This window comes from Brachionichthys hirsutus, chromosome 17, assembly GCF_040956055.1.
Source record: "Brachionichthys hirsutus isolate HB-005 chromosome 17, CSIRO-AGI_Bhir_v1, whole genome shotgun sequence".
In the NCBI taxonomy this organism is placed as follows: domain Eukaryota; kingdom Metazoa; phylum Chordata; class Actinopteri; order Lophiiformes; family Brachionichthyidae; genus Brachionichthys; species Brachionichthys hirsutus.
This window is the reverse complement of record NC_090913.1, coordinates 7,336,684-7,350,868: the sequence shown is the minus strand read 5'-3', so window position 1 is coordinate 7,350,868 and position 14,185 is coordinate 7,336,684. Positions and strand designations below refer to the sequence as shown.

The 14,185-nt window shown below is 44.5% G+C and overlaps 1 protein-coding gene across 1 annotated transcript; it reads left to right on the top strand.

Annotated features, from left to right (window-relative positions):
* Positions 1 to 244: 244 nt before the first annotated feature.
* Positions 245 to 13,141, top strand: LOC137906733 (sphingosine kinase 1-like). Its single transcript, XM_068751021.1, has 5 exons — positions 245 to 665; positions 4,954 to 5,103; positions 8,452 to 8,546; positions 9,327 to 9,442; positions 12,271 to 13,141. The coding sequence occupies exons 1-5, from the start codon at positions 245 to 247 to the stop codon at positions 13,139 to 13,141; spliced, it is 1,653 nt and encodes a 550-aa protein (XP_068607122.1).
* The last annotated feature ends 1,044 nt before the right edge of the window (positions 13,142 to 14,185 follow it).

The window sequence follows — 14,185 nt, the reverse complement described above, 5'->3', positions numbered from 1 at the left end:
GTGTGCGTGTGTGCGCGTGTGAGGTGAAGTGTGTGTGTGTGTGTGTGTGTGTGTCGGGGGGGGGGGGGGTCCTGAAGGTGGCGCCATTGCATCGCAAAGCGTGACTCGAACGTCTCTTATTTTGTAAATGTGACCGGATACGTCACGTTCGGGTCCCAGGACCGGCCCAAGCAGCGGCAGCGGGCTGTCAGAGCGCAGCTTGGAGTCTGCGCGCACTGCAGCGCACGGTCCGGTGAGAGTGAGGATGGATCAGAGGCTTTCTGAACCGGACCACAACACCGGCAGCAATCCGGCGACGCTTTACGGGGAGTTCACAGTAACGGGTAACCGGAAAGTCAGGTACGCCGTGAGCTTGACCGAGCGGGACCTGATCGTCCAGAGGCTGTCCTCCACACCTGCCCGGCGGACCAGGTCGGTGCTCGGCCTGAGGGACTGCGTGGGTTGCCGCGCGTACCGGGGAAACGGCGCCTCGGACCCGGCTGCGTACTTGACCGCCTACTTCTACCCGCTGAAGCGGCGCTGGATGAGATCCGGCGTGACGCGCCAGCGAGTGGAGCAGCGCTTTCGCCTCTGCGCTCTGCAGGACCCGTGCGCGAACCTGGAGGTGGCGGAGATGTGGGCGCGCGCGGTCAGAGCGCGCGCTGCCCGGCAACACCTGAGAGACGGTGAGTGCCCCCCCCCCCCAGCAGCAGGTTTCCATGGCAGCGCTTTTAAGTGATGTCCAAATTGCCATTTGCCACTTTATAGATACAACATTTGACATTAAAGCTGCATCAAAGGCCATCGACAGGAATATTTCCATTCCAAAGTAATTGAACTCCCCGTAAATAACATAAGGAGATATGATCAGCACTGTCACAATAATTATGATTATTTTTAATTGTCTAATTGACCACCAAATAAATGCATGTTCAGTCTCTAACATCTCGAGATCAATTTTCATCCTTTACTGTCTCACATGAGACACGAAAGCTGCACATCGTCACAAAGGAGAAGCTGGACCCTGAGAAGCCGTGGCCACTTTCCTGAACAACGATATTTTTCATAAGCAACGATTACAGATGAACAGTCTCAAACTGCTCTTTCGTGGTCGCCTGGCTCCACTCCTTTGTTGACGTTTCCATGATTTCCTTATGTTTAAATAATCGAGTTCATTTTGGAACGACAGCAAAACAAGAGGACAGCAAGAAGCAGCGTGATATGAGAACACGATGCCTGTTGAATATCATGTTTCTGTAGCCTGAGTGCATGATTGTTGAATTGTGTCACTACAGTCATTGTTTTTAGACAATAGGAGCAACAGATTTTGCTGTTTCAATCTGCTTTTATTCAAAAACGACCTTTTGTCATTTATTATCTTATCACTTCTACATAAAGGTGATTTTGATTGGAGCCTGCTTTGCTCATTTTCCGATGTTTGCTCTTCGTTTTTTTTCTTACTTTTCTTATCTGTCTGCCTTTGTCTGAATGCTTTTGTCTTTTTTTTTTTTTTTTACTTTAATTTGCTTCTTTAATCCATTTTTTAAATGAGTAACACAACAGAAATGGTCTGAAAAAGATTCACCCACCCTTGTAACATAAAAGTCACCTGAAAACCCGAGGCCGCACTGCAGATATTGATTTCACACCAGGAGTAGACTTATCCTGAGCTAAATTCTCTTTTGTTGTACATCACAGGATATCGTTGTCTTTGACCTACTCCACCAATGAATTAAACAACAGGGCCGCTGTGGCACAGAGTCCAGAGTACCTTCCAGTACGCAAACAAGTTGTAATAATACCCGAGAAACATAAAGTAGTATAACATGCTATTGAGTCTAAGTAATGACAAGAGGTATAATTACTCATTGGGCATACTTTTGAGTGTGAATGAAAAATAAATGTGTTTAGTTGTTTTAGGTTCTGACATAAATTTAATGCCTCAAAATAGTCTATGGTGTAATCTCAATTATTTCTGAAAATAGGATCAAAATATAGCACTAATAAATAAATAATAGAGTTGAAAGAAATTGCTGCCCAATCCTTTTTCTCATAGAATAAAAAGTGATGGTGTTGTGTTGCTTTCCGAGCATATAGCAGTTTAATATTTGAGTCTTACCATCTCAGGGGAGTTTGGTATCCCCTCTAAAAAGCATTCAACTGGAAGTTCCTCATTATTCCAGCGATATCTATGAAACATGCTCAATCGTGTTCCGGAGCCCTGGATCCAGACCATCAGCATGAATGAGGTCAAGGCTTCTCGTCTGACCCCTTCATCAATAATGGTGCGAGTGTCGCCGGTCTGGCTTGTCTGGATTGTCATTTTGCTTGAGCTCACAGCTGGCAATGAATCACAACATAAAAAGCAACGGTTGGTGGTTAATCAGAATATCGGAGTAATCCCAACTAAGACAAGTCGGTTTTCCCTGTATGTCATTGTATGTGAAACCATACCATAACAATAGGACTATTTCACCATGAAGGAGTAAGGAAGAGAGGTTTCAATAAAAAAATAAAAAAACATTGAACCTGCTGGAATTAACTGTTTTCAAAGGTTTTCAAGCAATCTGTTGGGAAAAAAATTACTATTACATTTGTTTGTTTGTTTTTGTCAATACCAATGCCATACGTTCTAAATTTCTTCATTATGCCTTTGAGGTGCGTAGTCAGGGTCTTACTTGTTTGTACCGCCTCTGGGTACACGTGTTTGTGCATCGTCCGTAGTGACGGCAGCAAACGCTCTGCCTTGGGACTCCTCTTCATCAGGCGATAGATTTTAACGTGTTGTTTTCAGCTGGGAATCGCGGCAGCTCTGTATCTGTAATGACAGTATCCAAGCCGCCAGTTCATGTGAAAAAAACTATAGAGACCCCTTGAATCAAGGGAGTTGATAACCTTCTCAAAAGAATGGCTGAATCAGCATATTCTTGCACATTTTGCCCTTCGGGCCGCATCTGTATTTATATGCGTTCTCGCACCGTAGTGGATTTTCCACGTGAATCAGACCGTACCCGACTTCTCCACAGTTTAAATCCATTCATACATTTTGGAGTACGGTAGTCCTGCCTATCAGACGGGCCGACAGACAAACCCACCAAAGTTTTCCTTTGATGTGTCAGCCCGACCGCCCCGCCCTGATCTGACACTGCATCCTAAAATACCTGCAATGGACACATAACGCTCCCCAGAGAGAAAGATGTCCCTTTATTACAACGATCTGTGGACAAGAGGTTGACAGACAGCAGAAGATGATTTGAACAAAACCCCAATGGCAGAAACGTTCTGCCTTTCCTAATTTAGACGTACAGCGAGCTGACCACGGCCACCTCCTCCTCCTCCTCCTCCTCCTCCTTCCACACCCTTTGTGGTTCTCGCTCAGCAGAAATCCGCTGTGTGCTCGAACTTGATTTACAGACGGCATTACGGACAAGAGTTTATCGTCTCTGCACCAAAAACGTTGCTGCAGTTTGTGACAACTGGATTCCAGCCTGTTGTGTGTTTGTTAATGATTGAAGTTTCCATTACGTTCGGGTTTTAGTGTTGCTGTGGGAAGTTTAAGTTCGGTTTAACAGCCGTGTGAAAACGCCGCTGTCTCTCTTCTTGAAAGTGAATCTAGCTTGTCCAGCAGTTGTTCTCTTTCTCGCACTCCTGGAATCAATTAAAAATAGTCCAATAATATCGCCTGAGCGGTGAAACAGGATGTCATGTCACTTGTTCCCCAAGTACAAATGGTTCCCGTGCCTTCCAGGTGACAGGAAACCGTTTTAGGTGACATCTGGTGTGAGTTCAGGCGGGCCATGGAAGTCAAGCTCAACCGGCAATCCCAGCTGATAGTTCAACGGTTTCCTCTCAGAGTTCCATCAGTGAAACGCAAACAGGGCGCCCTGTGTAATCTGCTTTAGCCTGCTTACGCTTCATTTCCACCCCGTTTATGTGGCTTTCTTCCTATTGTCACTGATGCCTGTTCTGTTCTGGGTCTCCCTGCCTGGAGGGGAAGGGAGGTCTGAGGACGGCTCATGAAGCCGCGCTGTTGCATGCAAATTTAAAAATAAAGTTTACTTTGGTTTAAGTGGTCCTGACTGAAATGCCGGCCTTAACAATTAGCACACGACTGCAGACACAAACTCTCCACCCTCCACAGCTGATCCAGCCGTGAGCGGATCTCAGTTCTGTCTTTTGACTTTCCTGACATTCTAAGTGGGAGGGATTAAGACATCCTCACAACATCAAGAAAGCAACTTGAGTAATCCATATAAATTCATGGATCTTTTGTTTGTTGTGTTTGCATGAGGCTCGTGCTAACAGATGTTTGCAATCAGCCGCCCTCTCCTTTCATGTAAAATGTTTGGACATTAGTAAATAAAAAGTCTGCAAAATATGTTTAGTTTTGTTTTTTGAGTAGAAATGTTGACACATTATGTAAATGTGACTTGTTTTTTGTGTGTTTTTAGGATCCTATTTTTGCTCTATGTTTGAAGTTAAACCTTCATCTCTGTGTTTGTGAATAGACGCTGACGTCCTGCTCAATGTTGTGGAGACGTGTCGGGCGAAGCCAAGGAAGTGGTCTCTTCTCAGACTGCATGCATTCAGAGCTATTATAGGGAACCTAGCTGGAAAATGTGTTTGTTCTAACTCCTGGGTTTTCCCCTCTTATTTCGGGTGTCATTTCCTATAGCGAATACCTCACTAGTAATTATTCTATTAAGATCTGGGACAGTTCCCATGCTCTGGGGTCGGGGGGGCACCCAGTGAGACGGCTTTAATCACAGATCTAGAGAATATGCAGAACTAAAATCTTTTTCAAACGGTTCGAAGTTATTCTTTAAATGTTTCGTGTCTCTCATTCCTTTAGACGTTTCATCCACTCTTCTGTTCTTTTGAAGTCTCGGCCCCATTTCTAAAATGTTGCCGTTTTATTTAGCTTTCCCTTTTCGTTGCAGTCGTCCATCATCTTTCTCATCTCTGTCTCTGCAGGGGTGTCAAAGCGAGCGCTGTCTCGGTCTTTTCGGATGATGCTGCTGGTGAACCCACAGAGTGGGAAAGCCCAGGCTCTGACTCTCTACAACAAGCACATCCAGCCAGTGCTCGACGAGGCAGGAATCCCACACACTCTGATCATCACCGGTGAGTGAGAGGAAAAATATGCACAACACTGGTCAGTCGCTTTTATGTGTACTCAATTATCATTCTCCCTCAGAGAGCATCAACTTCACTTCAAATGTTCATTTAATACTACTCCTTTCTTTGCTTTGTCACCCTAAATGAGTCAAAAACATAATTTATATCTGATGTCAGGCCACACAATATTGTAAAAAAGCTTCTTAATTTTTTCCAATGTTATTTTGCCATGAGAAGAAATACAGAATTGTCTCCTTGAACTGCTCTATTAAAAAAAAGAAAAAGAATCCTTCTCCAATTTTACCCCTGTAACAGTTCTACTTCCAAACCATTTTGCAAGGGCAAGAAGAAACACAAAAATCCACTCCGGGTTTTAACACGGATCCCAGCGCAGCCGCTCTGCCAGGACTGGCAGCTCTCTGGGAAGTCAGAAGCTGAGGGTGTAGCTGGCGCATCGCCCCTACACTGACCTAGCAGCAAATAGAGCGTGCATGTCACTGACCACGCCAAGAACACTGTAATGAAAGTGATAATATTCTATTATTATCTCTGATGTACATTATCTCATGTAGCCTACATCAGGAATGATAAATGAGAACCATAAGATTTTCATTTTGGATCAACCAGCCAAAGATCTGTACCACAAATCTGTCACCCGCATCACTGGACAACAGACGTACTCTTAAAATCACGTGAGCTGCAGGATTAACAAATTGTAAACCTTGGAGGCAAGGAGACTGGGTTAAATTCCCACCAGAGTGCGTGCAGTACCGAGTTGTCCTTGAGCACGTTATGAAGTCCTACCTGTCCCGCAGGTTCAAACGGTAAAAATGAGTTCACGCAGTCAAGGAATGCATTATCCTCTGTGTCATCTGTAGCTCCGCAAATCCATTCACCACGACTGCAGTAAAGGAAAGTGGATGATCACAGTGTCAAGAACACACACACACACACACACACACAGAATTACACACTCAGCTCAACGGAGGCCACAACAACAACAACATTTACATCTCCCTCCACGACCCTGCTCTGTCTTCTTCTCTATTTTCCAGGACCCTTCCTCATCTTTAAATCCTCTTTCATGCTGTCACCATCGGTGTTTTTGATTAACTGCCTCTGACCCATACAGATCTATTACATAATGAATAAATATACACACAGAAAAAAACATACGGATATAAGGACATTCATGATCAACACAAAATCCCCCCTTTGCTGTGATGGGATTTCATTCAGTAGAGTATCTGGCATTTGGCATGTGAGGGAACCCTACATTCCAGAGTACTGACAAGATCCAGACTAAGTCAATGAAATGAATGATTTAATGGTTTATAATAGCTGTAACCCCTGAATCTGGACGTATATGAATGAATTAAAATATCAAATACATAAAACACACATCAGATTCAAACTTGCCACAGGTAGATTCTCTCCCTCTGATTGTTTCAGTTGTTCTATCTGGGTTTCCTGCGTCTCCTCGGCCGGAGTTTGTTCATAAGTCAGAGAGCAGAGTCAGCTCACAGTCAAATAATAGTTTTTTCATCATGGTGCAAGTTGCACTAACACACAAAAAGAGAGAGAGCGAGAGAGAAAGATACACTGGATGAACTGGAGCAATCTTCTATTGGAGAAATGTGATACAGTCATGCAGCCTCCCCTGCATGAGAGCAATTCATCGGCCTCCCTCTCCCTCTGAACGCTTGAGTAGTGAATGATTTGATTTGTTTTTCACACAAAAGACAATTTGAATCCGAACAATAGTCAGTAATTAAATGCATTATGCTGACTCACCACACTTTGGTGATTCAAAGTGTAGAAGCTACTCACATGAATTGAAGTATTTAGCACCTTTAACACATTTGTGTTTTTTAATTTACTAGGTTGTTTTTATCCTGCGTGCATTCCTGCTAGCTCACATCCTGAAACGATTATATCCTGCTCCATTTTGGAGAGACCGATATGCAAAGTTTTCCTCACCAATACGGAGCAGAATGAGCCGGATTCTTTGCTGGATCTTTGACTGTGTGGCAGCTGTAAGCGCTGCTGGGGGTGGAGGGCGGATGAAGGATGACTGCACTGCTGCTGGGCTCTGCTGCAGAGACAGAATGGGCTCGAGTGTTTGTCGGTGATTTCCTGTCTCTGCGGTTTTAAAGACGACGCTGATTGCTCCTCGGGAGTCTCCGTCGCTGCACAGGGAAGATGTCTGTCAAGAAGTATTAATGAAACAACCGCAGCGTGCTCATCTCCCCCTTGTGTTTGGACTATCATGGGGGGAATCTAGGCTGGTCAAGACTACCATCCTCCTCGCCTCTTCTACTGTATCATCATTATGCTGACCGTGTGGCTGCATGCCCCCATCCCTCATGGCTGTTTTGCCATCTCCAGTTTAACTGATGGGATGAGTTGCATATCAAAGCACACTGCAGTGTCTCTGCTTCAGAGAGCAGAGTCAGCTCACAGTCAAATAATGCACATCTGTATCTGTGATTTTTAGTTTTTGTCATTTGCATATATCAGGAATCAGGATTCTTCTTTATCAGTCTGGACTAATAAAGAGGAATCAATTATTTTGTGGTGCAAAAAAATAGGGATGGAAGAGAAGAAAAGCAGATGAGAATTGGAGTGTGTGTGTGCAATTTTAACGATTCTTCTGGAGCTTCCAGTGTCCATACCGGCGGTGCATGAATCACATACATTAAACCCAAAGTAGAAGGTTGGCAGTGGGCTGAAACCGTGACAGAGTTAAAACGGGGAAGAAAATTCCCCAAAGTGTGATTTACTGTGCATCTGTCCAGGAATAAAAAGTCTCTGAACCTGTTTTTCTATATTTAGTTACTTTTATTTTGTCCTCCTGGTACGTACTGATGGCAAAACATAAATTCTCCTGTGACTCAGAAACGAACTCTTTCGTAAGAGGAAGACGGCCCCACTTCATCAGATTACTGCCCAGATTAATTTAAAGTAGTGCTTCGAGCTAATTCTGCTCTGATTCTCAGCAGAGCAGACAATTCACTTCAGACAGCTGATCAACTTCTCCTCCGGTGGCTCGACTTACATTTGGCAACTGCTTTGGGTACAGATAGGATTACACAGCGATTCTTCATCGAGGTCTTAATCGTCTACTTATGTCATCGTTACAAGATCACTGAGCGCTTTTCGTCAGTTGGATGGAGGAGATTTCATTTAATGGGACCACAAATCCCTGCCATCTCAGCATTAGCGCTGACTGTGACCTCTGACCTCTGCGTGGTGGGAAGAAAGTGTAGCGTTTGGTCCGTTACACATTGTGATCTGTATAAACAGAACAGAGACATTCTGTGGGGAAACTTGTTACACCGATCTGTCCTGCAGAGCGGCAGAACCACGCCCGAGAGCTGGTGAGAGAGGCCGACCTGTCGCAGTGGGACGCTGTCGTCATCATGTCTGGAGATGGGCTTCTGTTTGAGGTAAGTCTGCTCCGTCACTTAGAAATAGAATAGAAATAGAAATAGAAAGGCTTTATTGTCATTGCATAGTAGATACACAACGAGATTAGGGGTGCTGCTCCGTTTGGTGCTTAGTTACAACATAAAATACAAATAATAGAAGAAGAAAACAACCCGAATTGAAGGTGATAAACAGCGCCTGCAGAGAGATTGTCCAGTACTTTGCATTTAGTAGTAGCATACATTAGGTATTGCACATGAGGTCGGGGAGGCGGCGGTATTGCACTTAATTTGTAACACATTGTTTACCTTCACATTACAAATTGCACATGATGAGTACGTAATTATATTGTTTAGTGCTGCTCGTTGTTCAGAGCGCTGATGGCTCTCGGGGGGGAAAAAACTGTCCCTGAGCCTGTCTGTCCCTGCTCTTGTGTAAGCTCAGCTACTTTGCGATTCTGTGAAAGGTGCTCCACTAGTTGTGAAGAACACATCTAGTTGAGACACATCTTCATCATTGTTGCACTAGACAACAAACACTTGCACTGCATTTTAACTGCGGCTGCCAGCTCTGGCCGATGACGGCGGGATCAGCCCGTGTTCACAGGCAAAAGCCACACAATGCCAGACGCAATCATGTTGCATGGCGTTCAAACGGTTGTCACAAAAAACATCAGCATAAACAACATTAAGTCACATGTTTCTATGTTTTAATAAGATATGATTTTTTAAGCATTAGTCTTTCAGTTTCATCTAAACGTCTATCCACCTGATCAAAGCTGCGTTTCGTGTGTCTGCCAGGTGATCAATGGTTTGCTGGAGAGGCCAGATTGGGAGGAAGCCATCCGGACCCCGCTGGGCATCCTTCCCGGTGGATCTGGTAACGCCTTGGCTGCATCCATACATCACTACTCCGGGTGAGATTGAGTAATCGCTTAATCAATCAACAGATATTTAGTTAAAAGGCTGACGACTTGAGTTGTGAATCAGTCCAATTTGGCTTTATAATTGCAGTATAAATATAGCAATGTCGTGGGAGCTTGTAAATGTTATTAACCAAGTGTGAAATGAGAACCGGCCTCAGCAGGACAGCGTCCGTCTCTCAGGACAATTTCAGCGAAGTTGGTGAAAACCACCTTTGAACCAGACATTAAATCAAAACCAGGAAGTGGTTTGGAGAAAATTGTCACAGTAAAAGTTTATAATAAATCAGCAAATATGAAAATACTTTAAAACCTTTTCTTACATAAACTAGGTATCTGTTTAAAATTGCAAAAGGTAGTATTAAATCTAAAATAATGTCAAAATATACCCTATTAACAGAATTTTAAAAAAAACAGTTTCTGGTCTCTTTTATTCTGCTTGTCTCAAAATCTAATTAACCTTAAATTTAAATGAATTTAAATTTAAACAAAAATGCATCAATAATTTTTTCGAACTGTCTTTCATATAAACAGACAGATTAACATGGGCGGACAGATTATGCATCAACAGTAAGAAGGAAGAAGAGTCAAATCTGTATTAGCTGATCTGATTCGACTCATTAATCAATAACTGCATTGATGATTGATCAAGAAAAAGTTCCAAACCTTTACTAGCTCGTGCATTACAATAAATGTGAATGTCTTTTGCTTTCGGATTGTATTACTCCATCATGACAAACTGGAATCCACCTAAACCAGTCTAGCCAGTTGGTTCCACGCTCCTTGGGCGTGCGACATTCCCAGTGCGGCGCCGTGCGTTTCATTGCAGGTGTGTAAGAGGCGGACCAGCATGGCTGATGAAGCGACACTGTTAAGACATTTTCTTTCTGTTGGTTGAGTCTGATATCCGGTGTCCAATCAGTTCCTCCAAAGTTCATGTCACAGGATCCATAACTATTATTATTACTGTATATTGGGCTTTAATCAATTAATCAGTCAAGTCGAGCTCCAGTATTAATACCTCAGATCGGAAACGGTAGCCAGAGCCAAATGTCGGTCACACGTCGTGTTCTCATCACCCATGAGATGGTGTTTGTCAGTGTAGATCCTGCGTCTGACTGGGCTTGACTTCTGGTCCTGATCACTCAGGTCTGCGCTCTTTGCCTTTTATAATTTGATTTATTTTGGAATGCATATTTGTTTTTTCTTGATGTCTACTATTATTATTTTTTAAAACCTTATTCCGGTACTGCATTCTGTTATATATATATATATATATATTCCCTCTATGTTATTCCTGACTAGGAGATGGATGAATCAAAATGCTATCAAAAATAAACCCTCACCAAAGAGCCACTTTCATTCATCACTTCGCCTGCATTTGTCAATCAGCATCAAACAATGGTCTTCCAGCCAGAGCGGCAGCAATGACAGGAAGGGACCAGATTCTCTATTGTTGTTGTCTCTCCTTTCACACTCCGGGGGTATCCAGAACATCTCTCTCCTGCTGTGGTGTTTGGTATTATTCCCAGAGGAATATAGTTCAATGAGGCTGAGTGACTCCTAGAATGATTGCGCTGTCATGTGTTGCAGTGGCAGGTTCCCTAAGCGAAGGGTTGATGCGTTTCCACACACGCAGGCGGAGGCTGAACCCTGCCGGGGATGGAGGGCGCATTCTGATGTGGCTGAGTCTCCCTCCACTGGTGCTACACTGCTACTGCATAAACAGCTTAAAGGGCAAGACTGGGATTTGGAAATATAATTTATATACCCCCCCCCCCCCCCCCCCCCAAGGATTTATGTCAATATTAATTAGATTTTTATTCAATATAACACAATATTTCAATGATTTCTTCAGGATTTAGTTCAGTAACCTTTAAAGACGTAACAAACTAGAGACCAAACTGACCTGAACTCAGTTTCAGCTCCAAGTCTTCCTCGCTGTTCCTCGTCAAATCTTCAGGAAACAGAAAAAAAGAAATCAGTTTTACAATTGAAGGCTTAGCATGAAAAGTTAGGGCATAAACTGGTAGAACTCGCGTAGACGCTGGATGGAACATGTGACCCATGAGCGCAGGAGTAAACGTGCGCTGCAGTTTGTGAGTTTCTCAATCAGGCTGTAGGAATGTAGTTGCAGCTCTGGGATCAGCAGACTGGTGAATAAATTCATGAGGATGAATATGGAGATCTCTGCAGGACCGCTGCCGGTGAAGTCCACCGAGACGTCCCGTCATCACTGTAATTGGCTGTGGACTGGCAAATCTGTGTGTGTGTAGGGGGTGTTTACATGACCTTTCACCCCTGTCTCCATCCTCCCAGATGGGGTTGTCTTTGTTGGCCTGTCATGTCTGAAGGCCCCATAAGCTGATACTGTCCCACCCTCACCCGACTCCCCTCATGGCTCCATGGGCCTCCACCCTCCTCATCCATGCCCGCTCTCTCCTCTCGTTTCCTTCGCATATATGATTGCACAATTAAGGGCACAGTTACTCCAGAATTGTATAACGATCCTCTTAGAACTCCCCAAAACACCCAAAGGCTTTGACCCACTTCCTAATCCAAAAATAGTCAGTTCACTCTCGTGTTTTTATTTTGGCCTGAAATTCTTTTTATTTTTTTTCCACTAGAATCTCACCTCCGTCTCCGTCTGGATGTCTGGACTGCCATATGTTTACATTAATTATTAAGTATTAGCTGCATTTTTGGATACTGATTTTTTTAAATATATTTTTTTTAAAAAGATGTCGATATGGGAATTTTATTTTACAAACATTGCCATGATGCCATAATCAATACTGAAATAAGTCTGTTCTTCCCTCTAGAGGCTCGCCGGTGGCCAGCGAGGACCTCCTGCTCAGCTGTGGTTTTCTGCTGTGTAAAGGGCTCGTGTCCCACATGGACCTGGTCTCCGTCCATTTCCCCTCCAGCCCCCGTCTCTTCTCCTTCCTCTCGCTGGCCTGGGGCTTCATAGCCGACGTGGACATAGAGAGTGAGAAGTACCGTCACGTCGGAGCGGCCCGCTTCACGCTGGGCACACTGGTGAGGCTGGTTTCTCTTCGCATCTACAAGGGCAAACTGTCTTATCTGCCTGCCACCGAGGACTCCATCAGCAGCGAGGCCTCCTCCACAGGCCCGGCCTCGATGCAGCGTCAACCGTCCAGCGACTCCCAATGCGAGAACACCTTCCGCAACTCCTGCCACTCCAACAATGCCGCCCGAGTGAGGAGGACGGAGAGCAGAACCTCTCGTAGCACTAACAAATCCCTCAATAGCCCTCCCGGCTCCGTGCTGCTGCCTCTGGACCAGCCGCTCCCTAGCAACTGGGTGATTGTACAGGAGGAGGACTTTGTCCTCATGCTGGCCATGTACCAGTCCCACCTGGCAGAGGACCTGATAGCAGCACCAGGAGCCACCTTGAACGATGGCGTCATTCATCTTTTCTACGTCAGAGCTGGAATATCCCGCGCTGCGCTGCTGAATCTGTTCCTAGCTATGGAGAAGGGAGCACATCTGGCAACGGACTGTCAATATCTGGTGCATGCAAAGGTGCAGGCACTCAGACTGGAGCCACATTCACCCAAAGGGGTGATAACAGTCGACGGGGAGGTGGTGGACTATGGCCCAGTGCAAGCAGAGATGCACAGAGGCCTGGCAAGGATAATCGCCGGAGGGGGGGAATCAGATCTGCTCTGAGCAGAGACGCCTTCGTAGGTTTTAGCATTTCCTTATCGGAAAACAGGAGCAGCGCAATGGATGCAAGTCTAACTCATTGTTTATAAAAATAACACGATAAAACAAACTTCAGGAGAAAACGCCGTGTACCATGTACAAATACCATGTACAGAGACCCGTACAGGTACATCACTTTATAGAGGCCGGCACTCATTTTGTTTCGCCTTTCTTTCTCAGTGCAGCTGAATCACAGCACCTTATGCAAAGCGGAGCTTTGAGTTCATGCCTTTGTGGCTCCTGTCGGTTTGTGTGAGGCATTGCGGTAGCTGCGGTGTCATTGTGGCGTTAGTAGCAGATGCCATGTGGCTTTTGGGCTTTAGGAAGCTTTGAATGTTCTATTGTGGCCACAAAGTTGTAGCAGTGAATAATATAAAGCACTCGGTGCAGAACATCAGTAAATAAAGCTGTTAATATTTGTTTTTTTGGTTTATTTCCTCACATCAGAGCCATCAGTGGGGGTCTTGTTTTCTGATCAGAGATTATGTATTTGTTATACCAGTACTCTTAAATAGTTGCTGACAGCTTTGCACAACGATGGAGAAATCTCTACCAAGGCAGTCAGGAGTCACGTTTTGTTTGTGTGCTGTTCGGGCTTTAGATCAGTTCTACTTCCAGGACAGGGCACCTGGAACCTGTGGAGGCTTGCTCCATTACAGATCTATTTATAAAAACAAAGATGTGCCAAAGGGAGATTGAAGTGGGATCACACATTTGATTTAGAAGGACTTCACAGGAGAAACGTTATGGTGGGGGAGACTGAGCAGCCATGGCAGGCAGGCAGGGGGTTGCACTCTCTGGTATATGTTTTTACCGTGATATGTAAAAAGCAGAACGTCTGAAAAGGGGATTTGATTCGTTCTTGAACACTCTGCAACGTTTTTGTTTGAATTTGACCCTTTTGAATTAAGAGTACTGCCAAATCAGTCATAATCGCAAGTAGCAATGAATTCATCATTTGGCAGATGGCAGCTCAGGATTCCATTCGAGTGTGTGAAGGCTGGGTTT

Coding starts and splice junctions, on each gene's coding strand:
- LOC137906733 (XM_068751021.1), top strand. CDS start 245: ATGGATCAGAGGCTTTCTGAACCGGACCACAACACCGGCAGCAATCCG. Junction 666..4,953: donor CCGGCAACACCTGAGAGACG/GTGAGTGCCCCC, acceptor CTGTCTCTGCAG/GGGTGTCAAAGCGAGCGCTG. Junction 8,547..9,326: donor GAGATGGGCTTCTGTTTGAG/GTAAGTCTGCTC, acceptor TGTGTCTGCCAG/GTGATCAATGGTTTGCTGGA.